This window comes from Phocoena sinus, chromosome 15 (genome assembly GCF_008692025.1).
Source record: "Phocoena sinus isolate mPhoSin1 chromosome 15, mPhoSin1.pri, whole genome shotgun sequence".
In the NCBI taxonomy this organism is placed as follows: Eukaryota; Metazoa; Chordata; class Mammalia; order Artiodactyla; family Phocoenidae; genus Phocoena; species Phocoena sinus.
In genome coordinates this window covers 21,974,186-22,000,569 of record NC_045777.1, presented here as the reverse complement: position 1 = coordinate 22,000,569, position 26,384 = coordinate 21,974,186, and the positions used below count along the sequence as shown (strand labels likewise).

The 26,384-nt window shown below is 43.0% G+C and overlaps 1 protein-coding gene across 1 annotated transcript in view; it reads left to right on the top strand.

Moving 5' to 3' along the window:
- The first annotated feature begins 14,665 nt into the window (after positions 1-14,665).
- CTNNBL1 (catenin beta like 1) overlaps positions 14,666-26,384 on the top strand; it is a 170,092-nt gene continuing 158,373 nt past the window's right edge. Inside the window, exon 1 of the mRNA XM_032605835.1 lies at positions 14,666-14,815. Coding sequence (XP_032461726.1) covers positions 14,786-14,815 — 30 coding nt within the window. The 5' untranslated portion in view covers positions 14,666-14,785. The remainder of the gene's footprint in view (positions 14,816-26,384) is intronic.

Sequence of the window (26,384 nt, the reverse complement as noted above, 5' to 3'; positions counted from 1 at the left end):
CCAGCAGAGCCCGAAGCAGGCATATTCCTGGGCTCTTTAGCTACATAAGCGAATAAGCTCTCTTTGGCTTAGGCCACTGTGGGCTGGCTTCTGTCTTTTACAACCAGAAGGTCCCTTATTGATATACTCCCATTGAGGAGCTGGCCCTTTAATGGAATGACTACATTTCACCCTCACCAGCATCCTGAGAGGTCCGGGGGGCAATTCACATTGCAGGTGAGTAAACCGAGGCTCAAAGAGGTTAAGGGACTTTGGTCTAGGTCATCTGGCTCATTAGTGGCAGAGATGGGATCTGAACTTGGCCCAGTCTCAAATGTTCCAGCCACATTTAGCTGCTCTCTGTCTCGTGAATACTCTCTGGCCTCTGGGGCTGTACTGGGTGTCCCCCTAAAATAGATATGTTCAAGTCCTAACCCCGGGTACCGGCAAATGTGAACTTATTTGGAAATAGAGTCTTTGTAGATATAATTAACTTAAGGATCTCAAGATGAGATCATCCTGGATTTGGAGTGGGCTTCAAATCCAGTGACATGTTCTTATAAGAGAAAGGAGAAGGAGATTTGAGACAGAGACACAGAGGGGAAGCCATGTGCAGACAGAGATTGGAATGATACATCTGTAAGCCAAGGAACAGCAAGGCTTGCCTGAAACAGCCTTCAGCTAAGAAAGAGACACGAAACAAATTCTCTCTCAGAGCCTCCAGAAAGTGCCCGCCCTGCCCATCCCTTCGTTTTAGACTTCTGGCCTCTGGAACTGTGAAAGAATAAACTTTGGTCATTTTGGGTCACCAAGCGTGTGGTAATTTATTACGATAGCCCTAAGAAACTGCTACAGAACTTTGTACATGCCATTCCATTTGCCTGGAATATGATTCTCTTCCCCAGATCTCCACTCCACTCTGCCCTTTGGGGTATAAGTAGACAAACCTGCAGAGAAGAAAGAAAGGGAACCTTTTAAGGAGTTGCTCACACTGTACCCTCACATGTCTTTTCTTCTTATCCTGCAGGTCTCAGCTCAAATGCCACCTCCTCCAGGAAGCCTTCCCTATGTTCCTACCCTTCTCTGTGTGCCCATAATCCTTAGACTGCCTTTGCCACAGTTGTGCGGGCACTATCTGTTGAAACGGCTTGTTCTCCACTCCCCCACTGCACTGGGCACTGCTCAAGAGCAAGGCCTGTGCATAATTTCTCTCTGTGGCTGCCGCTGTGCGTAACACAGGGTCAGGACAGTAGAGATATTCATTAATGTTTGCTAAATAATTTGGATAAATGAATGAATGTTCCCCTCCAGTTCTGCTCCACATCTGGACCCCTGCCTCTCTCCCTCCCGGGAGAAACGCTTTCTGAGAGCACGTGTGAAATAGCTCGAGATCACCAGTGGCAGGTGTGGGTGGGACACCCACCCTTGAGTCCAGCCGTACCTTAGCACAGCCCTCCTGCCTGCGATGCCAAGGCCCTGTCAGAGGCGTGACAAACAGCTTGGCTGATGGCTTATAATGTCAGAGATGATGGAAACAGGGAGGCGACGGCTGAAAGATGGGTCGGAGACGCTTGTCATAATTTTATTTGTGGGAGGTGAGTTCCTGTCGGCCAGGTGATGGATGGCGACAGGGAAGGCACAATACAGACCCTGCCACTGCATCTCCCCCTTCTCTCTAAACCAAATGACTTTGGGGATGAAAAACGACTTTCTTGGGAGAACGAGGGGGAGGGGAACTTCAGGGGAAAGGGACCGTGTGGTTGGCAACTTGGAATGAGTTTTGCTTTTCTTGCTGAGAGCTGAGTTTTGCTTAGTCCGGCCTGATAGTTTCTTTTCTTCCTCCCTTTCTTCCTTCCAAGGAGATTACTGAATAATCCCAGACACATTACCTGCCTTCATCCTCAAAACTGCCTAAAAAGGAATGTGTACTTTACAGACAAGGAAGCTGAGGCTTGAAGAGAGGAAGTAATATACCCAAAGTTCCCTGTGAAGGAAGTGGCAGACTTGGGATATGAACTTGGGTCCAGTTGCTCCAAAGCCTGACCTCTCCGCATAAGGATGTAGTAAAGACCACATAAGTAGCATGTGTCAAGTTCCTTGAAAGCATAGTAAAGAGAGCGATTAATCTGATGGGGAAAAGTCAGGGAAGACTGCCGGGAAGAAATATTTGAGTTGCTTCTTGAGGGGTGAATAAAATGTTAACCGGTAGAGAAAGAGAATTTTGGAGATTGGGAAGAAAAAAGAGAGGAGTAGCATACATTTTTGTTTGTTTACCCCAAACTGTGCACTGCCCTCATTCTCCTTTCTAACAGAGCCTTGATTTTGGGGGGTAATCCATCCTCCTACAAATGGCCATGGGCTCTATCAAACCATTCATGAAGTTTCCATTTCCCCTGTGAATGATTGGTTTGGAAACAGGAGTGGGAACAATTCTGGCCAATAAGGTATAAGGGATGTTTTCTCAAGGGCTTCTGGGAGAGGTTTTCTTGCCCAGAAAGAGAAAGTACCTCTTCTTTTGCAGGTTGTGGTCATGTCTGTACGTGATGCCTGGAGGTGTAGCAGCCATCTTGTGACCAGGTGGATGAACCAACACACTAATGGTGACACCATGGGAAGATGGAAGGGACATCATTGAGCTGCTGAATTAATGACTCCTACAGCCATCAAAATTTTGAACTTAATCTTTGAGTTGATGCATTTTTCTCATTGTTAATCAACTAAGTTGGTGGTTTCATTTTTGCAGCCCAAAGCGTTCTGACTGACACAAGAAGTAAAAAGGATGCCAAGCCAAGTGGTTGTTTTCACCACTCAGGCTTGGAGCAGCTTAAGGTACAGGCTTTGCAGTCAGATGGAGACAATTCAAGTCCCAGCTTGGCTGCTACCTAGCTGTGTGACCTTGGACCGATCAGTTAATGTCTGTGAGATTCAGTTCCTGGTCAGGAGAATACTCACATCTTAGGACTTTGATGGTAAAATAAAGTAATGCACGAAAAGGGCTGCTTAGCACAAGTGCAGGGTATGTAATAACTATTCGATATTTCATACTGGTGCTGGCTGTCGCTATGGTCATTACTGAATTTTTTGCCTCTGTGAAAGCCTCTACACTCTCCCCGTACTCATCCTAAGACTAGACTCATCTGATCTCTATTCGCCCAAATCCAGTTCCCATAACACTGGTGGTTATGTAGGTTTTGAGGTCTTAGAATTGCATTCCTGAATCTGGAGGAGGAGAAGGGAGGTACTGGGGTCAGGTCATGGCACTTGCTGGATCAAGACACTCTCTGGCAGGAGTTATAACAGGTGGAATTGAGGTTCTGCGGCCATAGATCAGCCCCAGGTGGACAGCATCTCCATCCCAGCCTGGGCCTTACCCAGCACACAGCCAGCAGACAATAAAGCTAAGCCCTTGGCCTGCCCCACAGTGTTTGGTTCTCTCTGGCTTGGCTTGAGCCTTCGCTTTCCCTCCTTGATCTGTTTGACTCTCTGGCTTCCCCACCCCCGTTGCGGTTTTCATTGCTGAGAGGCACCCCTTGGACTTAATGCTGATGTCACTAGTTCCTGACGCCAAGGATATCCATTGCTATATTGGGCCTACTTTCATCCTGCCATACCTGCTCCCCTTCCCCACACCCCACCCCCGCTTCCCTCCTTCCTCTATCCATCCATATGGTTCCCGAAGGAGTGGGCATATTTTAACTTGGCTCCACCACTCTGGCCATAGTTGATTGGATCATAGGTGGACAGTGGACTAGAGCTAAACCAATCAGAAAACTTCCGTTGGATTTTTAAACCTAGAGGCAAAGCCAATCTCTTCCCAAGGTACAAGTTGTGGGATTTAGATCTGGAGGCTACAGGTAGTCATGCTTCCCATTATATGGAAGGAGTCAGGATGCAATGTGAGAGAACAAGGAAAGCAGAAATGAATGGAGAGACGGTCCTGGCAGCCTCTGAGCCCATGTGTCTGATTTGCTGAGACCCAAGGGCCCACTGCCTGGCCTCAATCTAGAGTAGCCAATCTTTCTTAGATACCAGGAGCCAGCACATTCTCCTTTCTGCCTTGATTAGTTCAAGTTGAATTTCTGTCCCAATGACAAGACTGCTGCCTGACACCTTCCCAAGCCCCTGGGCTGCCCAGGGCCTGGCTTGCCCTTCACATTTCAGGGTCTCTGCCCTGAAGATGGATTTGTGCAACCACCTCCTTCTTTGCATTTCCAACCTTGTCCCTGAGGCCCTGGCAGGGCTTCTGTCCTCTTACTCCACTCGCTGTCCCTGGGAGGCTCCATTCACTTCTATGGCACAGCCTCGACGGCCCCAGTACACTTATAATGTCCAAACCCCTCGCTCCGTTCCGGACCCCATCTGAGCTTCAGGCTTTGAAACATGGTGGAGACACATTGTTCACTGAAACAGTGGGCATCAGAATTCTTCCTGAAAACAACTATTTGGGTTGGGGAGATACCTTGATAAGCTTCCTTGGAGGTAGGTGAGCCCTTTTAGGGCATGGATGTGAGCAGGCACTAAGGTGTCAAGGGAGGTGGCTAGAAGGTGATGATATGGTTATGGGAAACTGCTGGCTAAGGGCCAAGGGGAGGAATTTGTAATTTGGGCTAGTGAAGGGCTGGAGGAGAGAAATGAAGAGTTTAGGGGTGGGAATGGAGAGAGAGAGAACATAACAATGTGTGAGACCAGATGCTATATCAAGGACAGAGAGAGAGCCCTCTCCCTCCAGTGGCATGGGGATCCCCCAACACCTTGAAAATAGGAAATTTCTTATCTGAAGGAGAGTAACATGTGATGGTTAACAGGGCATGTGCAAGGTTCACATCGTTTTATCTGAATTCTGGCTACACCTGGCTGTGTGACCCTGGGCAAGTTACTTAACTCCTCTGAGCCTTGGTTCCATCAACTGTAAAATGGGAATAGAGTCATTGTTAGGATTAAATAAGTGCTAAGCACAGTACTGGCATGTGCTGGGCCTTGAAACACCACCACCAACAAATTGAAGTTCAGAGTATCTAAGGACTTACCCAAGGTCACAGAGTCAAGCAGTATGGTGGAGGCAGGCTGCAAACCCAAGAATGCCTGATCTCAGAGGATCTGAGTTCCTCCCTGAAGGTAGCTTCATGGAGACAGGACCAAGACCAGAGCCTGCAGCTCAGGGCCGGGTTTCTGGCAGCTGACTCCTTGCTCCCGGGTGCTGGCTCATCCAACTGTCGCTAAGAGTTGACTCTACTTCCCCCACCTTCCCTCCTCCTTACTCTCTTGGACAGTATTTCCCTGGGGCTCCCGTTACCAATTCACAGAGCAAAGGCACGCACAGGCAGTTCAAGGGTGGCGCGAGTTCAGCGGCTCTGGTATTGTTTTTAATTCAATATTTTGTCCCTGTGCGCCAGCCTCCTTTATTGGAATGAGAACACTGTTATTGGATCCTGCCCTGAAGGAGAAAACACAGGCTTCCCCCGACGATGGCAGCTAGGTTGTTCTAGAGTCTGATGAGTCAAGGCAGGGCAAGAAGACAGCAGAGAGTTCCAGAAAATCTGATGGTTTCAAGCTGTTCTGCGACGCACACAAAATTATTAACATATGTATTCTCGACCTTTCCCCTTGCCCTCCCTTCTAGGGGCGACAAAGCCCAGGAGGCAGCCTCCCTATCGCCCTCTTCCTTTTCCTGCTCATCCAGTGTATATCTTGGTCCTGCTGATTTCCCCTCCACTTTTCTCCATGCCCAGTGTCACTCAGTCCAAGCCCCAAGCATCTCCTGCCTGTACGACTGGAGTACCCATCCTGCCCTGCTGTGCTCAGTGTCTTTATGACACACTATCTTATTTGGGATCTCTCAAAAGCCTGAGACAAGAATTCGGATATACAGAGTTTATTAGGGGAGTGACTCCAGGAACCACCGGCAGGACCTCTGGGAACCAGTGAAAAACACGTAGCTCAGTTTTCCCACCTGAGGAGTGAGGGAGCTGCGCATTTATCTACTAAGTCCTAGCAGGCTGAGGGCTATTCTGGAGTGGGAGGATGGGGTGGGCTGTTAATTCTCTGGCACCTCTGGCACCTGCTCCACAGAGGTGCGAAGCTTGTTCCAGTGGTCAGAGCAAGGCCACTCAATTGAATTCTTGTAGATAGCACCTTCCCCAAACCTGGCCTTCCCCAACTTTTCCAGATGATAGAGAAATACCTTGAAATCATTGTCCTTCCTGCAAAATATCATGAAATAGTGACAAATTAATGTTTTAAATGAGTAAATATATAATTTTGTGTTTGTTTGTTTGTTTGTTTAAAGGACAGCTTGGATGTTACTTTATTTATTTACTTATTGGCTGCCCTGGGTCTTCACTGCTGCACGCGGCCTTTCTCTAGTTGCCGCAAGCGGGGGCTACTCTTCGTTGCGGTGCGTGGGCTTCTCATTGTGGTGGCTTCTCTTGTCACGGAGCACGGGCTCTAGGCGTGCGGGCTTCAGTAGTTGTGGTATGTGGGCTCAGTAGTTGTGGCTCACAGGCTTAGTTGCTCCACGGCAGTGGGATCTTCCCAGACCAGGGATTGAACCTGTGTCCCCTGCACTGGCAGGTGGATTCTTAACCACTGGACCACCAGGGAAGTCCAATAATTTTGTGTTAAAATCAAATACCATCTTGTACTGGGCTCTGCCATAAAAAGTAGAAGCAGTTGCTAAAGTTGGAGGACATGCACTGGAGGAAAATTACCAGTGAAGGCAATTCTACCTATTAACCCTTCCCTCCATGAATTGGCCTACAACCAGCAGTTCTCCACAACTGGATTTTAGAACAGCTGGGTCCAGATCATGGACGTATTCCACAGGAGCAAAATTTGAAAACTGCTAGATGAGCTGGTTGGAGTAGGAGGGACCAATTAATTAATGGACAAGTTTCTGTCTCCATATTTACTAGTTAGCTACTTAAAACCAGCTAGTGACCTCCCTGGATGGAGCAAGCCAGCAGGACTCTGTGTGGTTTTGTATTAGCTTCCTTTCTATCTCCATGGTATGCTCTTCTCCATGTTTTCTTTTTTTCTTACACCTTCTTTTAAGTTATGTTACCTTGATGTGTTTTATGTATCTTCTTAAGCCACCTTAAATCCTTTCTGGAATAAGGTAGTGGTATAAACAAAAACATATAACATAAATATAAATAGAAAATGTAACAAGCTCTCTAAAAACCTATTCCTAAAATACCAACAGTGGTTATTTATCATGGAGAGAAACAGGATGTTTGGAGGTGTGTTGCGGAGAGGGGAACAGTGTGCATCCAAAACGAACAGATCTATGTAATTTTACAAAGCCCAAGGTGTGGCATTACAAATAACTTTAATAAATAGCATGGAGATTAAAAATGGTTTTATTTTATTACCTTTATAGATACTTATATATCTTATATATTTACTTTATTATTTACTTCTGTAATACTTGTTCGGGATAGAAATTGAGAAAATACAAATAAACCAAAAGAAGAAAATTAAGGCCACTCATAGCCTACTACTCAGAGAGCATCATCATTAACGTCACAAAGCCTCTGCATCTTTTTCATGTAAGGTTCAAAGAAGGGGTGTGTCCCAGCATATCTAATAGGGCTTAGAGTCTGAGGGACTAAATATATATATGGATATGCATAGCCATTTTTCGAAGTAAAAATTTGAGATTTCACTCTGAGTAGAGGATTTTCTGAAACTTCTGAGGAGGTTGACATAGAGCAGTTTTTCTTAAGGTGTGTTTCCACAGATGTTCCGTGAAAAATGGTTTCTGTAGTCAAATAGGCTTGGAAAACATTGAGTAAAACAGTTAAACAGGTTTTCCCCTGCAAGACTTGCTTGGAGCTTTTAATATACTAACGTGCATTGTGATCCTCTAAGAGGAGTTGTAGACTTAGCAGCTGCCCCTCCAGTAGACCTGGGGTGTGGGGCCATTCTCTGCCTTCATTGATATCTGCCAGGAATGGTTTGGGGAGTCTAATGGGTATTAATCAGATGCTCAGTTTATCAATAGGTCACAGTGGCAGTCAATGCTGGGAATGTCACTCTTTGGCACCTAACCTGCTTCAGTTTTGTGTATCTATTTCTGCATAGCAAATTACTGAAAAACTCAGGAGGTTAAAATACCAAAGCACTTATTATCTCACTCTTTCTGTGGATGAGGAACTTAGGACCAGATTAGATGGACAATTCTGGCGCCACACGTCTCATGAGGTTGCAGTGAAGATGTGAGATGCATCATCTGAAAGCTTGACTGACATTGGAGGCTCCACTTCCAAGATGGACCCAATGAGTCTCGCTTCCTGGCATCCATGCCCTGTGTAGTCCCCTCCCACGAAGAATAGTTGTGACTCGTGCAACCCACAGGATATTGCAGAAACGATGAACTATGACTTCTGAGACTAGGTCACAAAAAAACATTGTGGCTTCCACCTTGATCTCTCTTGGATCACTTGCTCTGGGGGACACCAGCCATCATGGTATGAGAACACTTGGGTGGCCAAATAGATTCACGTGGTAGGGAATGGAGGTCTCTGGCCATCAGGCAGCATCAGCCTGCTGGGCATGTGACTGACCCTTCTCGGAAGTGACTGACCTCCTGACCTTAATCTCAAGAGAGACCTCGACTATCCTGCTAAGCTGCTTCCAAAATTCCTGATCCACACCAACTGTGTGAGATAATTAACGTTCGTTGTTTTAAGCCACGACATTTTTAGGTAACGTGTTACACAGCAATAGATAACTAATCCACGTCCTTAGTGCTAAGGCTGGGTAATAAACAGCTGCTTCAGCTCACTGGCAAAGAGTTTGCTTACTTCCTAAGATAGAAGTGGTCTTGACCAATGTCCTTTCACTGACCCCTAATAGCGACTGCAGAAAGAATTCCCTCCAGCCCTTATTATGAAAGCCTCCGTGGAAGGTGTGACTCATTTGTGTGGGGCATTGATGAGGGGATCCCCCTCAGAATTAAGTGTTTATGAGACTCATTACATTCTTACGAACCATTGTGAGTACTGGCATTCGTGGCTTTTCCAGCCCTACATACTTGATTGGAGAATCCCTTTTTGTGCAATAGATGAAGTTGGTCCCTACCAGCATCCTTTCTTCCTTCTCCTTCCTTCCTAAGAGAAAGCCTCAGGAAAAGATAATCCTTTTTATTCTTTTTGATGTTATTGCGCCTGGAACTGCTGCCAACATTCTGTTGCCAGGAGAGTAATAAAATGAGCTCCCGTGCATCCATCACCCAGCTTCAACAATTATCAACTCACCAATAACGCTCTCATCCATGCTTCTACCCACACCCACACCTATCCCACCTCGGATAATTCTGAAGCAAATTCCAGTCATAATATTATTTCCTACATGGATTTCAGTATGTATCTTTAAAAGATTAGGACAGTGTGGTTCAATTCTATTATCATACCTCAAAAAAAAAAAAACCCAAATAATTCCTTTTCATTGCATATCCTGGACTATTGAGTTCTTACTTGGCTCACGGTGTATCTAAGAACGTAAATTCTCCTTGTGTCTAATTGAGACCAGTGCCTGCTGGGAGAGATAATTACTCTTCAGCATTCAATAATCAGCTGTGCCTGGATCATAAGTGTCAGTGCTGTTTGAAAGGTTAGCTGAGCCCAAATCCCTACTGTGTAGTGCATAGCCAGGCAGGCTTGGATTGGAATATTGCCAATTACTTATACTACGACTGTGGGCAAGTAACTAAACACTCTACATTTCAGTTTTCACTATTTAAAAATATTAGAGAGGACCTGGAGACCTGGATTTGGGGAGTGAGAGGCAGAGGGAACAGGGACTCCTCTTGAACCCCAGAAATTGCATAATTGCATTCTGCTCTCCAGAAAAATATATCTCCCTTTCCACTGCCTACCCTGCAACTCTTCCCCTCCTCAATCGGTGCCTAAATGGAGGAGCCTGGATTTCTTCGGCACTGCCATGTGTTTCCAATCAGTCCATGGCGGCAGTGTAGGAGCTCAATATTGGTGCTAAATATACTTTATGAGTGTTTTTCTGAAGATATTTTCTTAAAGGCTGTTCCCACAAATAATTTACTGGGGCAATGAAAGATGGAGGAAGAGACTCTGATTACATCTTGGAGCATCTAAAGCTTGAAGTTTAAGGAAACTAGGCAGCCCACAGCTATTTAAAATTTTCTAGAAGGGATAATTCTTCCACGTAAGATCTTTTTTAAAAGGTTACAGCCCAGCAGTTGGTCTCTAGGGTGGTGCCCTTCTGCAATCTCTCTCGTGGATGCCACTCTCAAATCATCATCAATAGCACATGTTTTTGGACTACGTGGTGCATAGCACATAGCTCTTCTTTTTTTTCCCTTAGTTTTTTTCAGGCATAATTTACATCACATTATGTTAGCGTTCAGTGTAATGATTCGTTATCTGTATGTGTTACAAAATGATCACCACAATGAGTCCAGGTAACATCCATCATCATACTTTGTTATAAAAATTATTTATTCTTGTGATGAGAACTTTCAAGATCCACTCTTATAGATACTTTCAAATATGCATACAGTATTATTAATTATAACCATCATGCTATACATTACTATCCCATGACTAATTCATTTTAAAACTGGAAATGTATACCTTTTGATCCCTTTCCCACTCCCCACCCTCTGCCTCAGGCAACCATCAATCTGTTCTCTATTTCCATTGTTTTGTTTTGTTTTAGATTCCACATATAAGTGAAATCACATGGTATTTATTTTTTTTCTGTCTGACTTAGCTCACTTAGCATAAACAAAGCTCTTCTGAAATTTCACCCCCTCATCTTTAAAATTGGAATAGCATTTTGTTAGGAGGGGTGAGGATTTAAAGGTATTTGATAATATTATTGCCAGGAATGTATCAATCAGTTAGTAGATTGATTGGCTTATCTATTTTTAAAATTAATGCCCATTATATAGATTAGCTGTTTAGTCATCGGAAGGGAACAGTCTTCCTTCTCAGCCTCTGATTTTTTGTTTGTTTGTTTATTTTTTGTTTTGGCTGCACCACGCAGCTTGCGGGATCTTAGTTCCCTGACCAAGGATCGAAACTGGGCACCCGTCAGTGGAAGCGCGGAGTCCTAACCACTGGACTGCCAGGGATTCCCTGGCTCATCTATTAAACCAACAACTTTAGGGAGTACCAGTTGAGTGCTAGGTGTTGTGTTAGGTTCTAAGGTTACCATGGTGAGCAATGCAGCAATATTGGCTTTCTGGAGCTTAGAATACGGAAGGGAAAACAGACCCTCCCTGAGCGAAAAGAAAATAAATAGAGAAACACAAGTCACAAGTGTTCTGAAGAAAATGGTCAGGAATGTTGATGGAGAACCTTGTGGGGAGGGAGGGACTGTCATAGATCTCATAGTCAACGAAGATGCCTGTGATGTGGTGACATTAAGCTGAGACCTGAAGGATGAGGGCCCCAAGCTTCATCCCCAGGGAGGTTCCCAAGGAATTATTAATAGACCTTTCCCATCAAGATAAAATCGAAATATCTTAATGTGGTATTCAAGATCCTCCATGGTGAGGATTGCTAGATAAAATACAGGATGCCCAGCTGAATCTGGATTTCAGATAAGCAACCAAAGGCTTTCAGTATGTTACTAAATATTGCACGGAACATATTTATACTAAAAATTTTCATTAACTGAAATTCAGACATAACTGGATGTCGTATTTTTATGTGCTAAGTGTGGCAAGTCTATGATCTTCCCCAGCCACCCTCTCCCGCCTTACTTCCCACCATTTCCTCCACGCACCCAATGCCCTGTCCAGCTCCTTGTCTTTGCTCATGCTGTTTCTTCTGCCCAGATCCCCCGTCTTTCCCCATGTCCTATTGGCAAACTCTTCTCATCCTTTAAACCCCAGTCCAAATGGCACCTCCACTGGGAAACCTTCCCTGGCAACTACATTATCCTTATTGCAGGATGCTCCCCAAACCTGGTTCTCATAGGGTTTTGCCTTATGATTGTATATTTTAAGGCCTGGCATCTACAAACACACAGACATGACTGAATGCCTGCTAAGGAAAGGGTATAAGGGTTGAGCTCATTTTTCCCCTCTCTACCCTCCCTCTCCCCCTATTCCCACTCAACTCCTCGTATTATTAAGGTCAAATATTGATTGAGTATTTTTCTGTGCCAGGCACCAAGCTAAGTGCTTTGCATGCAGCATCTCATATAAATTCCCCATAACCTTATGATGTAAATCCAGTTGAATCTCCATTTTGCAGGGGAGGCAATCAGGCACAGTCACTTGCCTCTGTTTCCACATCTGTAAAATGAAGATGACAACAATATCTTCCTCATTAACATCTTCTCCCCAACTAGAGTGTGGGTTCCAAGAGGGCAGAAACTTTTCTCTTTATAAGCTTCGATATCCTCAGAGCCTAGAATTGTGTCTGGCATTGAGTAGGCACTCAGTAAATACTTGTTGCATGAACGAATAAGTCACCTTACATATGAGGAGACTGCAACTTGGAGAGAGAGAAAGTAACTTGCCCGAGGGCACACAGGTAGTTGTGGTGGAACTTTGGCTAGAATCATAATCAGTGGTGTGTTGGTAAATGTTTAACAACCAGCTCTCTGAAAAACCAATAACCCTGATTTGTAGCATATGTTGATTTCCATAATGTAAATACCCCCTCCATGGCAGATTTCAAGCAACCAACCTGATGTCAATTGGCTCGCAAATTTCCTGAAAGTTTAACCATAGGATCTTGCATGCCTGTCTTACAGGCTGGCTCCAGATACCAAGAACTAGGACATAGTTCTAAAGGGTACACAGTTCCAAAGGGTACACTCCCATCATTGGTACTCTAGCCTGCCTCCCTGAATGAGGCACAGTCTACACTCACAGCTCAGTAGGAGGGGAAAAGACACTGAAATAACTCGGTTCAAAGCAGATTGCATGGGTGATTCTTGAAAACCATAAACCCAATCACAAAACTCCCCAGCTTAAAACCTTTCAATATCTTCCTCTTAGCAGAAAATCCAATCTCCTTACCATGACCCATGAGGCCCATTTGTGGAACCTCCCCCTGTACCAGGCACTGTATTAGGGTTTTTGTTGTAGGATATAATGGTGAACATGACATACACAGTTCCTGCTCTCATTGAGCCTATGTCCAGTAAATGAGGCTGTCAATAAACAAGTAATTAACCGTTAAGCACAGACTGAGATACATGTTCAGTAGAGGAGGTGCTAGGAAAGAGAATAATGAGCAGAGTTTCCTTACTTGGACCGAAGATGAGTAGAGGAAGATTACTCTAAGAAAGTGACATTTGAGACCTGAAGGATGAGAAAGAGTTGGTCGAGGTGTGAGGTTAGTGGCTAGGCAGAAGAGGAGAGGATTTGGCAGTTTGAGGAATAAAAGTAATTTCTGTTATCATTGGAGACAGTGGAGGTGGGATGGGGAAGATGATTATAAATATTATGATGGTCTGAATGTTTGTGTTCCCCCCAAATTCATAAACTGAAATCCTAACTCCCAAGGTGATGGTATTAGGAAGTGAGGCTTTGGGGAGGTGAGTAGGTCCTAAGGGTAGAGTCCTCATGAATGGTTTTATATAAGAGGTGGGAGAAAACTCCCTCACCCCCTTCTGCCATATGAGGACACAGTGAGAAGGCACTGTCTGTGAACAGTAAAGCAGACCCTCACCAGACAAGGAAACTGCCAGCGCCTTGATCTAGGACTTCTCAGCCCCTAGAGCTGTGAGAAATAAATTTCTGTTGTTTATAAGCCAGCCAGTGTAGTTTTTTCATAGCAGCCTGAACAGACTAAGACAAATATCATGAACATGTAAAACAGGGGGCTAATGGCCAAGGGGGCTAAGAAGACAGAGACTTATTTAAATCCCAGGAGCTCAGATGCACTCTGAATTGTTCTCTTCCGATGATGGGCAACTTTCTCCTACAGAAAATCTTTTTACATCTCTTGGGTAGAAACAAGATCATCCAGTTTCTGGCCTTTGCACAGATGAATAAACAGAAGTCCAGACAGGGAAGTGTGATCACCAACAGTTTTGAAGGCAGTAATAGTTATATGGACTTGGACAATACATTTTCTGAGCCAGCACTGTCCAACAGAAATACAATGGAAGCTACAAAGGGAGCTACACGTGTAACTTACATTTTCTACTACCCACATTTAAAAAAGTAAAAAGAAATGGGTGAAATTAATTTTATATTTTATTTGACCCAATATACCCCAAATATTATTTCAACATGTAATTAATAGAAGTCTTAGAAATCCGATGGGTATTTTATTTACAATTATAGCACATTTTAATTCAAACTAGCCATAGCTCAAGCCCTCGGTAGCCACACGTGGTTAGTGGGTATAGTACTGGACAGTGCAGTTCAATGCCTCAGTTTCCTTATCTGCGAATTGAGGATAAAATGAGGGATAAAACTGCCTAGTCACTGAATGGATTATGAGAGCGCAAGGGAAACACCCTGCACGCCAGAGGCGCGTGATAAACCTTGGTTCCTTTCATCTTTTCTCTCACCGCACCGCCCTCCATCAAGTCTCCGCCCCCTTTCTCCGCCCCCTTCAGGCTCCGGGAGGAAGTAGTGCTGTCAAATGCAGCGCGCTTTACGGTAGTGTGGCCGTAAAGCCACACGTTTACCGCAGTGTGGCCGGCTCGCGCGACGCGAGCATTTTTACCTCATTGGCTCTGCGGCCCCTGCTCAAGGCGCTTTACAGCCGTGTGGCTGGAGCCGCCCATGTGGGGACCGCGGTTTGGTCGTGAGTGCAGGGAATCAGAGTAGTCGGTGTTGACTGAACCTGGAATCATGGACGTTGGCGAACTTCTGAGCTACCAGGTATGACGGACGAGGAGGGCTGGGGGGACCGTCCTCTAACCCGGGCAGGAGTCGTAGGACCAGAGTCCCTTCATCTCATTTTCTCCCACCTCAGCCCCGGGTCCTAGCCTCTGATTTCACGTAACTCCCTCGAATTTCTCCTGGGCTCTTTCAGTTTATTTCTTCCCAAGGCCCGGGCCCCTTCTCAACTAAAGGCTGGGCTCCTTCTCACCCTGCCCTGGGGCCTGACTCACTTCAACTATTCTGAAGGCCCCAAACTATCTTTACAACCATCCCCCTTAAACTCTCTTCTCCAGTTATTGAGTTGGTGGTCGTGGTGGGAGAGCACTAGCCCTTCTTGCATTTGAGCCCCAGCTTCTCTACTGACCGGCTCTGTGGCTTTGGGACAAGTCCTGTCGCCCTCTTCGAGCCTCAGCTTTTGTATGTATAAAGTGGAGACAGTAATAGCTACCTATTAGGTTTGTTTCAGGACTGTATCAACCAATGGATGTGAAAGCTGATTTTAAAGTGTGGAAAGCCGGACCCATGTTAATTGCAGTTATTGACAGATGTTTGACATTCCAGCATGGGATGGGTACCTCGGAATCTTCTTCTTGTCCCACTTGCTCGGAGTACTTGTGGGGAAACAGTGGCCCAGAAGGTAGAAAGGACTTGTCCAAAGTCACTCAACAAGTAAGAGCTGGGATTAGAGATGAGATCTTTTGGCTCCCAGCTCAACGTTCTTCCCCCACTTATGACTTCCTAAATGTTCAGTATGGTAGCCACTAGCCACATATGGCTATCGAACGCTTGAAATGGGACTAGTCTGCATTGAGAAGTACTCTAAGTGTCAAGTCACACTGGAATTTGAAGAATCAGTATTAAAAAAGTAAAATTTTTATATTGATTACATGATCATGTCGATTACTTTGATTATTGATCATAGTGATTAATTATATATTTCACCCATTACCCATATATTAATCATATATGGGTAATGGGTGAAATAAAATATATTCAAAATAAGTTTTACCTATTTCTGTTGACTTTTTAATGTAGCTGCTGGCCTTTTTGTGTCACTACTAAAGTTATATGTATAGCAGGCCTTACATTTCCATTGAACAGCTCTGCAGTAGAGAATAAGGGATTAAGAGCCATGAGTCGGAAGCCCTATGGCTTGGAATCTCTGTTTTGCTGCTAACTGGCTACTGTAACCTTGAGCAGAGTACTTACCCTCTCTATGCCTCAGTTTTCTCATCTTGTAAATGGAGGCAAGAAGGTAGCTCAGCCTTCATGCAATTCCCTCAACCGGTATACATAGAACTGACCTTGGAAACTAGACATCGTGGGAAAGAACTTGTAAGCAATGGGAGGTATATAGCCAGGTGATTTCCTTTTTAAGACAGTAATAGGATGTGAAAGAAGAAAGGAAATAGGAGTGTTGTTGAATGAGTGGTTATATGCCTGTTTGGCCTACATATGAGCCCACTGACTCATAGAATATTAAAGCTAGAAGAGGTTCATTCATTTGCTCAACAAATATCTATTGAATATGTACTGCATCTACCGAGCATACAACATTGAACAAAACAGACAAGGTTCTTGCTTTTGTGGCGCTTATAATCTGGTGGGGAAGTAACAAGATAAGAAAGTAAACAAATGAGAAATTCAGATCGTGGTAAGTGCTTTGAAGGATACACAGGGTATACTATAGAGCTGTGCTGTTTGGTGTGGTAGCCACTGGTCACATGTTACTCTTGAACACTTGAAATGTGGCTAGTTAGAATTGAGATCCGCTACACCTGTAAAATACACACTGGATTTTCAAGATTTAGTATGAAAAAAGTGACTGTAAAATATATTAATTTTTATATTGATTCCATGCTGAAATGATAATACTTAGGATATGTTGGCTTAAAGAAAATTATTAAAATTAATATCATCTTCTTAAAAACTTTTTAAATGTGGCTACTAGAAAATTTAAAGTTAAATATGTGGCTTGTTTGTGGCCCTCAATATATTTTTATTGGACAGAGCTGCTAAAGATAACCGCTGGGAGCAGGAGACAGGGCCTATTATTTTAGATAATATGGTCTAGGAAGGACTTTGAGGAACGCACATTAAAGGACCAATGGTTGAGAAGGAGCCAATCGTGAAAAGCGCAGAATAATCAAGGCAGAGGGAATGAATAGCAGGTACACAGGCTGTGAGTTGTTAAAATAGAAGCTGGTGCAGCCTGTTAGAGGATCAGGAAGAGGACTGATGTAGCTGGAACTTGGTGAATGAGCAGGGGAATGATAAGCGATAAGGTTGGAGAAGTAGGCAGATGACAGACCATGTAGGCCTTCCTGTGGGCCACGAAAAGGAATTTGAATTTTATTTTGAGAAATCTTATAGATAACCTCATTCAGCCCACATATTTATAAATGAAAAGTGAACTCCATTTCGGTAAGGGACGTCCCTGAGGTTGTGGGCCAAGGTAGTGACAAGAGTCGAAACCAGAATCCTGATCTTATTTCCAGCTCTGTTCATTCCCCACATGCGCTACTCATGCACTTTTCTGTCTGTAAGATCAGTGCCCACTTTTCCTGTTCCTAAAAGATGGTACAGTCTAGAATCTAGTCCATAATAAATGCTCCCATCCTCTTGTAGAAAGTCATGAGGATTACCTGAGTTAATGGACGCAAAAGCTCTTTGAAAACTAACTTTTTATAGACATGAAAGATGCATTGCATGCCTGCATCATTTCTCTAAATCCTTATAACAACCCTATGAAGAAGGTACTGTTTTAAATCCCTGTTGTACAGATGGGGGAACTGAGGTACAAAAAAGTGCCTGCCTCAGAGTTGGAGTTCCTAACCACTGTGCTGTGCTGAACTAAAGTGCTTTCAGATATGTTCTTACATTAATTCTCAGCATGCCCTTTGAGGTAGGTGGCATGCCTATTTTATAGAAAAGGAAACTCAAACTAGAGAGGTCAGTTACCAGTCCAAGATGAAACAGCCAGTAAGGAGCAGAGCCAGAACTGGAACCAACCGAATACCCAAATCTAGTTTTCCAATTTTAAAAACTTTTAAAGTTGAAGTATGGTATATGTATAGAAGAATGCATAAATCTTAAGTGCTTTTGATTATACTTGTCATTTACCAAGTAGACTCGATATGACCACTAAAGTTCATTTCTCAGGGACAAAGGTGGTCTGATTTGAACATCCCCACCCCCAGAGTTTGAGTCAGTAAGTCTCCCATGGGACCTTAGAATTTGCATTTCTAACAAGATTCCAGGTGATGCTTAAGCTGCTGGTCCAGGGACCACACTTTGAGACCTACCCCTGGTCTAGAATGATCTACATTCCTCTTAAAATCTTCTCTGAGACATTCACCTCCCTTCTCATGGCCATTAGTTCGTAGTATTTTGAGCTTAAGTTATACTTTGCCCCGCCATCTCAGATATTGAGAGCAAATCACTTAATCTTTATGGGCCTCAGTTTCCTTATATGCCTAATGAGGGGATTAGGTAAGTTTCTCTGAGGTCCCTTCTAGCTTTAAAATTCTGTGATACTGATTATTTAGGCGAAGAGCTCCAGAGATTTCAAGGGATAAGAAAAGCTTGATGCAGAAGAATGAATTGGGGCTGAAAATCTGGGAGATTTGAGTTTTAATCCTACCTTTATCATTATTTATCTGGGTGATTCAGGATAAGCCACTTCCCTTCTCTGTACATCATTTTTTTCATCATTGTAAAATGAGGAGATTGAGCTATATGACTTCTGGTTCTTTCTTTTCCTAAAATTCAGAGACTAAGGTAAATAAAGAAAATATGTAATGCCAAAAATGTTTATTAAAAGTATTTGACATTTTTTTGGATGCCTTCTAAATTTCACTTTTGGAGCAACTTGGTGGGAAGATTCCAGTTTTCTGCTGAGATTGGTTCTTCTAGTAAATAGAGTTAGGCAGCAAGTGCCTCAGTATATGCCTTATATCCTTGACATATGTTAACTGTTCATTTGAAAAGACAGGAGAATTACAATGTGGACAGGTGGTGGTGGAAAAAGTCTTAAAGAGGAAACCAGTTATGTTCCCAATATGGAAATGTACTTTTTTGATGCCTTTGGGCTTAGACATCTCATCAAGAAGTGTGCCCAGCAGTGCCTTGGCTGAGAAGTTTCTGCTGCGTAGGCACGTATATGAACTCCAGGGCATTCTCATTAATACTGATTCCACAGATGTCTGGAAAAAGTTCTTACCTTTGAAGTTTTGCAATAAAGAATTCACATTTAGTGCAGTTTGGCTCATTGGGAATGACTTATTTTGTGACATGAGAAGTATTCTCTTTGAGGCAGATTGGGGTCAGGGACCCTTGGTTTTGGCAATATTGCAGGCACCCACTCCTCTTGTCACCTATCAGTCAGTAATATAGCATTTCCTTGGATTGCAGGGGCTTATTGGAATCTATAATCTTTCTCCTTTTCCCTTCTTATTTCTTTCTTTTGAAGTAAAAAATTTTGATGACAATAATCTGACAGGAATAGTATTAAAGTATTCAAGAAAAGGGAAACTGCTACCCTAATCCAATAAAATATTTTTATATTCCCACAGTCCTTATGTATTTTGCATGGCTGTAACCATTGTATACATACTGTTTTGTGTTCTGTGCTTTAATTTAACATTGCCAGAAATATTTTGTGTTTCTACATAGTCTTCATGTTGTTTTTAATGTTTACATACTTGTTGCTCAAGTCATAGACCATCCATTTTTCCCTAAATTGCTCCTCTATAATCGAGTACTTAGGTGGTTTCCAGATTTTGTTCTTGGAGATAATATTGCAGTGAACTTCTTTATTCATGTGGCATTTTTCCCCTCACATCTGTCGTTAGTAATTATCACGTGCCATCATCTCCTGTGCGAAGTATTGCATGGGCTAAAATGATTAAGATATGGTCTTGGACCTTAAAGAATTCATAGTTAAGGAGCGAGACAGACCTTTCAACAACTAACTGCATGAATAAAGTATTATGGGAACGCAATGGAAGGAACGATTGGATGTGCCTGGAGAGGGGATGTATTGCTGGGAATGGATTTGGTTTGGTCATTGAGGAAAAGGAGATGACATTGGAATCTCAGCCCTGATGAATGAATAGAAATTCTGTGGGTACTGAAGGAGGCTGAGGAGAGTCATTCTTGACTAGGATTAGTGACAGCAAAAGCATGGGAGTGAAATGTTCAGAGCATTGAGTGAATGGAGCGGAGTGGCAGGAGATGATGGGGTGGCCTCAGCTGCAGGTATGTCAGGCAATACACAGTGCTCATGTGGAAGTAATCCTTTATCAGTTTACAGCGCTAACAATAGTGTGTGTTCCAGTTTTACTGCAATCTCGATACTACTAGTTGTCATAATTTAATTTTTTTCTCATTAATATAGTAGGTATATAAAGTGTTAGTTCATTTGCTTTAATAAACATTTTTCCCTTGCATGTGTTTATTGTTTGTACTTATTATCTGCTTTTTTTTCTTAGGGTTGTGTTGTAGCTTATAACTGAGCTTTTCTGTTCTGTTTTTTTGTCGATGGTGTGTGTATAAGAAACATTATTGGAAGCTTGGACACTTGTGCTCAAATATATCTTTCATTCTTTGGTAGCCCCATTTTACCTCTAACTCTGCGGATATTGTCATAATCATGATGTCACTTTACAGCATCATGAAATAGGCTCTTTTGGCATGACAGTTTAGTGCTTTCTGAAGTTACTTATTGTTAGTGGGACTATAAGTAACAAATAAATTGCTATTCTTATTGATATTCCCACTTCAGGGTGTTTTCTGTTTCATCTTCTGAGTGACATTTTTTCTTAAGTTCACTTCCTCCCTTTGCAAACTTATCTTCTCTTTTTCCCGTGATGAGTTCTTTTCATACTCGCAAAATACATTGTATTTTTGTGCCCCCTTGCACCCTAGGCAGTGAACTGAGAGGCAGGGACCAACACCTAGAGAGTGTCTCTCTGCTAGTTGATGCCTAATAAATCATTGTTTAATGATTGAGTGAATGAACCAGTATGTGCCTTCAAATATGCTCTTTTGGAAAGCTTTTGTTCTAATATCTTGTCTGCTTGCTGGCTTGTATCTCTTTGCTTTCATGTTTGTTAGACTTCAAGAAAGTTGGATTCAAATCCGTTACCTCAGTTACTGAATTGTCCTTCCCTGTGCTGTACAGAGGACCTTGTTGTGTATCTATTTTATATATAATAGTTTGTATCTGCTAATCCCAAACTTCTTATTTATCCCTTCCCCACACCCTTTCCCCTTTTGTAACCATAAATTTGTTTTCTATGTCTGTGAGTCTGTTTCTGTTTTGTAAATAAGTTCATTTGTATCATATTTTATATTCTACATATAAGTGATATCATATAGTATTGTCTTTGATTTACTTCACTTAGTATGATAACCTCTAGAGCCTCATTTTTTTTTTAACATCTTTCTTGGAGTATAATTGCTTTACAGTGGTGTGTTAGTTTCTGCTTTATAACAAAGTGAATCAGCTATACATATACATATATCCCCATATCTCCTCCTTCTTGCATCTCCCTCCCACCCTTCCTGTCCCACCCCTCTAGGTGGTCACAAAGCACCGAGCTGATCTCCCTGTGCTATGCGGCTGCTTCCCACTAGCTATCTATTTTACGTTTGGTAGTGTATATATGTCCGTGCCACTCTCTCACTTCGTCCCAGCTTACCCTTCTCCCTCCCTGTGTCCTCAAATCCATTCCCTTTGTCTGCATCTTTGTTCTTGTCCTGCCCCTAGGTTCTTCAGAACCTTTTTTTTCATTTTTAGATTCCATATATAGGTGTTAGCATACAGTATTTGTTTTTCTCTTTCTGACTTACTTCACCCTGCATGACAGTCTCTAGGTCCATCCACCTCACTACAAATAACTCAATTACATTTCTCTTTATGGCTGAGTAATATTCCATTGTATATATGTGCCACACTTTCTTTACCCATTCATCTGTTGATAGACACTTAGGTTGCTTCCATGTCCTGACTATTGTAAATAGAACTGCAGTGAACATTGTGGTACATGACTCTTTTTGAATTATGGTTTTCTCAGGGTATATGCCCAGTAGTGGGATTGCTGGGTCGTATTGTAGTTCTATTTTTAGTTTTCTTTTTTTGCGGTACGCAGGCCTCTAACTGTTGTGGCCTCTCCCGTTGCGGAGCACAGGCTCCGGACGCGCAGGCTCAGTGGCCATGGCTCACGGGCCTAGCTGCTCCACGGCATGTGGATCTTCCCGGACCGGGGCGCGAACCCGTGTCCCCTGCATCGGCAGGCAGACTCTCAACCACTGCACCACCAGGGAAGCCCTATTTTTCGTTTTTTAAGGAACCTCCATACTGTTCTCCATAGTGGCTGTATCAACTTACATTCCCACCAACAGTGCAAGAGGGTTCCCTTTTCTCCACACCCTCTCCAGCATTTGTTGTTTGTAGATTTTTTGATGATGGCCGTTCTGACTAGTGTGAGGTGATACCTCATTGTAGTTTTGATTTGCATTTCTCTAATGATTAGTGATGTTGAGCATCCTTTCATGTGTTTGTTTAGAGCCTCTTCACTAGAATTTTATTCTATAACCTGGTTCCTCATCTTAGAGGAATCATCCATTCTTTTGTCTTTCAGTATCTTTATGTAAACTCTTAGCTCACTAGTCCTGATTTAGGTTTCATGTGACTACTGAACATTCTGACCGTATGCTCTGGTATAATTCTCTGCATCTCTCCACCCGCCCCCTCATCACCTACCCCCAATTCTGCTTTTTAGTCAAGGGTGTAGCTGTCCAGCAGACTTGAAAAAAGCCCTGGAGCTAGTTCTCAAAGATGAAGGGGCTTAAAGTTGAAAGGCAAAGTTCTTTTCCTCATGGAAAATACAAACTCTTGAGCAAAGGGCTAGCTCTTTTCTCAGGAGTCAGGAGGGTGTTAGGATCTGAAAATGCGTAAGTCACAGTTCTTGCTTTCATGGAGCTTACAGTCTAAGGGGGAGCATCCCACAGATTTGAGAATTGATAATCCAGTACACAGTGCCATTGCATGAGCAAGATGTGGTGGCCTAGAGGCAGGAGCAGCCCTGCCGTTGGGAACTTGGGAAGGCTTTGCAGGGGAATTGTTGCTTCTTCAGGAGCCTTTTCTCTATCCCTTCTTTTCTATTTCAGTTGCCGCCATCTTAGTTTAGACTCCTGGGACTTTGTCAAATAATTAGCTTTCTAGTTTGTCTTCATGTTTTTCTTTGTGGATCTCATATTGGCACGATGAATGTGGGTTTATTTCCTCTCTGTGCCAACAGAACACCCTTCTCTGGTCTAGACTCCAGTCCTACCTATTTCAGCTTCCTTGGAGATAGGTCTTATTGAGATGCCTAAATTTGGAGGTGAATTTGAGGAACACAGCCATACCTTTCTTCAATCTCTCACTAAGTGTCACTGTTTAAATTGGGGGGTTGCATTTATAAGACCCCAGTAGAGAAGTTTTCACATGTATAAATGACTACATTGGAGAATGTGGATGGTTCAAGATAGCTTGTTAGCACTGTCGGAGAAAATAATTCAAAATACATGCCTTTCTGAGTGTGCCCATTTTAGACGTCTTTTAATGTTTAGTGTAGTGGATGAACAATAACTCTGGGTCAGGCAGACTGCTGCCTGTGTTTGAATCCCACCTCTGCTACTTGGTAGCTATGTGACCTTGGGTCACTTAATTAACCTCTTTAAGCCTCAGGCCTTCATCTTTAAAATGCAGATTATATAATAGTGTCTGTCTCTGCCCCACCATCTTTTAAAAAATCTCCACTTTACCATCTTTTTCTTAAAGATGCAGGATTAAATGAGTCAGTGTGGGTAGTGCTAAGTAGTATAGTGCCTGACACATGGTAAGTGCCCAGTACATGCTAGCTGTCAATTTTTATTATTGATATAATTATAAAAACACATATGGTATAGCAAAAGGAAAAAATGTTTTTCTTGAATTCTGCAAAGCTGCCTTAGTATTCCCAAGGTCACTGGTGTCTTGGAGATTAAGGTTTAGAATGCTATAAAAGGAAGTGAGAACAGTTTAGAACATTCCACAGTATAGAACTGTTCTCAATAGATTAAAGTATAACCGTATTCTACCACAGATAGCAGACATTGATATCAAGGATTATGTCATCAACACAGTAATTCTGTTCCCCAGGTCGCTTCAATATTACTAAGATATCTCAGTTTTCCTCTTTTCTAGGGCCAGGAATCTCATTTACAAATTACTCCTTTCTTTTTCTTTTTTTCCTTTAATGTTCCTGAAGGAAGTGATTGGTTTTGGTCTGAGTCTTGTATAGCTGTAGGGAAAATGGAATTAGGAGAAAGTATAGCAGGGATACTCTTAGCTTCTCCAAGGCCAGCCATCTGATTCTAGTATTTCAGCTGAATAGTTCAAGAACATTTTCTTTTCCACAGAGTTCCAGGAGCGAGTGATCTGAAAGTGTGTTGGCCTAAACTTTGGAACCCCAGCTCCACTGTGGGTTGGTGAACAAACTAGATTACCTTCATCCTGAGTTCAGCGAAAGATCTAGTGAGACTACCACAGTGCATTTTCATCTCTTAACTCATTTTAGATGATCAGTTTCCTGTAAGCAGATTGTCTGCTTTGGCTCCTTAGACTTCCCGTCACCTACCCAGCAGTGTCCAAAGTCAGTGACTGAACTGAGAAGGATTTGAGGTCAAGCACAGAGTATTACGATGCCTCTCTCTGACTGCGTCTGACTATGTTCCGAAGGCAGGTGTGATCAGTTATTGAACACTTTGGCATTATTCATGTGCTTATTCTGTTAGTACATAAAATTGAGGATTAATTACATTTTTATTTGACACCCCCCCCCAGTTAAGAGTAACTAAGTTTAAAATTACTTTTGGAATCTTTAATAGACTTAACCATTAATAGTACATCAGTTCTCTGCTGGTGTTTTGTATGTTTCTAGGGCATTATGACACATGCTCACCGTCAGGCTGTGAGCCAATCCAGATTTTCAAGGGCTAGTAAACTTCATTCAGATTAGTAATCCATATCGAGCCTTTCATTTTTAAATTATTCAACAAATTTATTAAATGCCTACTAAATGCAGGATGTTGTACTAGGCATCAGGAATAGAGTGATACACAAGACAGTTGCTGTCCCTTGTCTTTATAGAACTTATACCCAGGGAGGCAAGACAGAAAATATACAAGAAAAACAAATACAAATAAATAAGAACACCTAAACATGCAAACAAATAGTACTAGAGAAACAGAAACAAGATATTTTAAATAGAGATATGAAGGGAAAAATGGGCTGATGTAATTGAATGATTGGGGATCATCAGAAGGTTCCAGAAGGCCTCTCTGAGGAGGTAACATTTGAGCTGAGAATGAATAATGGGAAGGATCCAGCCACATGAAGAGCTGTGGGAACAGCAATGTGAGCCAAGGGGAAAACCACTACAAAAGTCCTAAGGTGGGACCAAGCTTGTCATGTTTGAGGCAGTATGGCCTAGAGCATGACGAGTGAGGCGGGGACCGAGATAAGGACGGAGAGGTCTGCTGTGGGGAGGATGGGAAGCCCTAAAATGTTTAGATGTTATTGTTGGTACATTGGGAAACCATTAGGGGTTTTAAGCTGTGGACTGACACAGTTTGGTTAAGTTTTAAAAGATCACTGCCTCTGCCGAATGGAGAATAGATTGTAGGGGAGCAAATCTGGCCAGCTTAGTCGTTCCAAGGGGATAGAATTCACCTTTGTGCTGTGGAGGGCCGCAGCTGAAGCTGTGCTCTCCCTAGAATAATTGCTTTCCCGCCTAGGTTGTTTTCAGAATTTCCCATTTCTAAACATTTAATCTGGGTTCTGGCTTAATCAAGAAGCAACACTCTCCTAGTGCCAGGCTTGGCACAGAAAATGTGGGCTTGGTGCCTTTTGTTGAGCACCCTGGCCTGGAGAGAATGAAGAAAGCAGCCTCTGGTAGACCTGAGGACAGTGCAGCTGACCCTCAGTACCTGGTAACTTGTAGGAAGCTTTGGAATCCATAAACTTCATGTGCTTCTGCAAAACAGTTGCAGATGGTCTGGACTGATGATTAAATATCACCCACTGTTTTGCCCAGATCTGCTGTGGCCATCCTCTCTATGTCTGGTTTTACATTACAGTGGGTAGGTAATTAAAGGGGCATAGTCATTTCTGGTTACTTCCAGGACATCTTTTTTAGTTGGCTTGGGGGGAATTTCAGTTTCTGCCAGTTGTATAAGTGACTGCAGTGAGCAGTGCCTGTGAATGGCTACTTGTTGTTTTCAAAATTAAAAAAAAAAATTAAAAAGAACTCTCTCTAATGAAGGGGAATACTTGCCTGCCTTTGCTGTCTGCTGATTCTCCCGTGGGAATTCTGCCATCAGACTTGTCAGAGTTAGTTGGTAGGGACTTTTTTGTCCTGAGTTAGCACATAGAGATCTGAAAGGGCAGAGATTAACACAAATTAGCAGTGGTACAAGCATATCCGCAGAGGAACAGATTTCCTTCTGACCAGAGGTGCCGTTGCTGGGCACCACC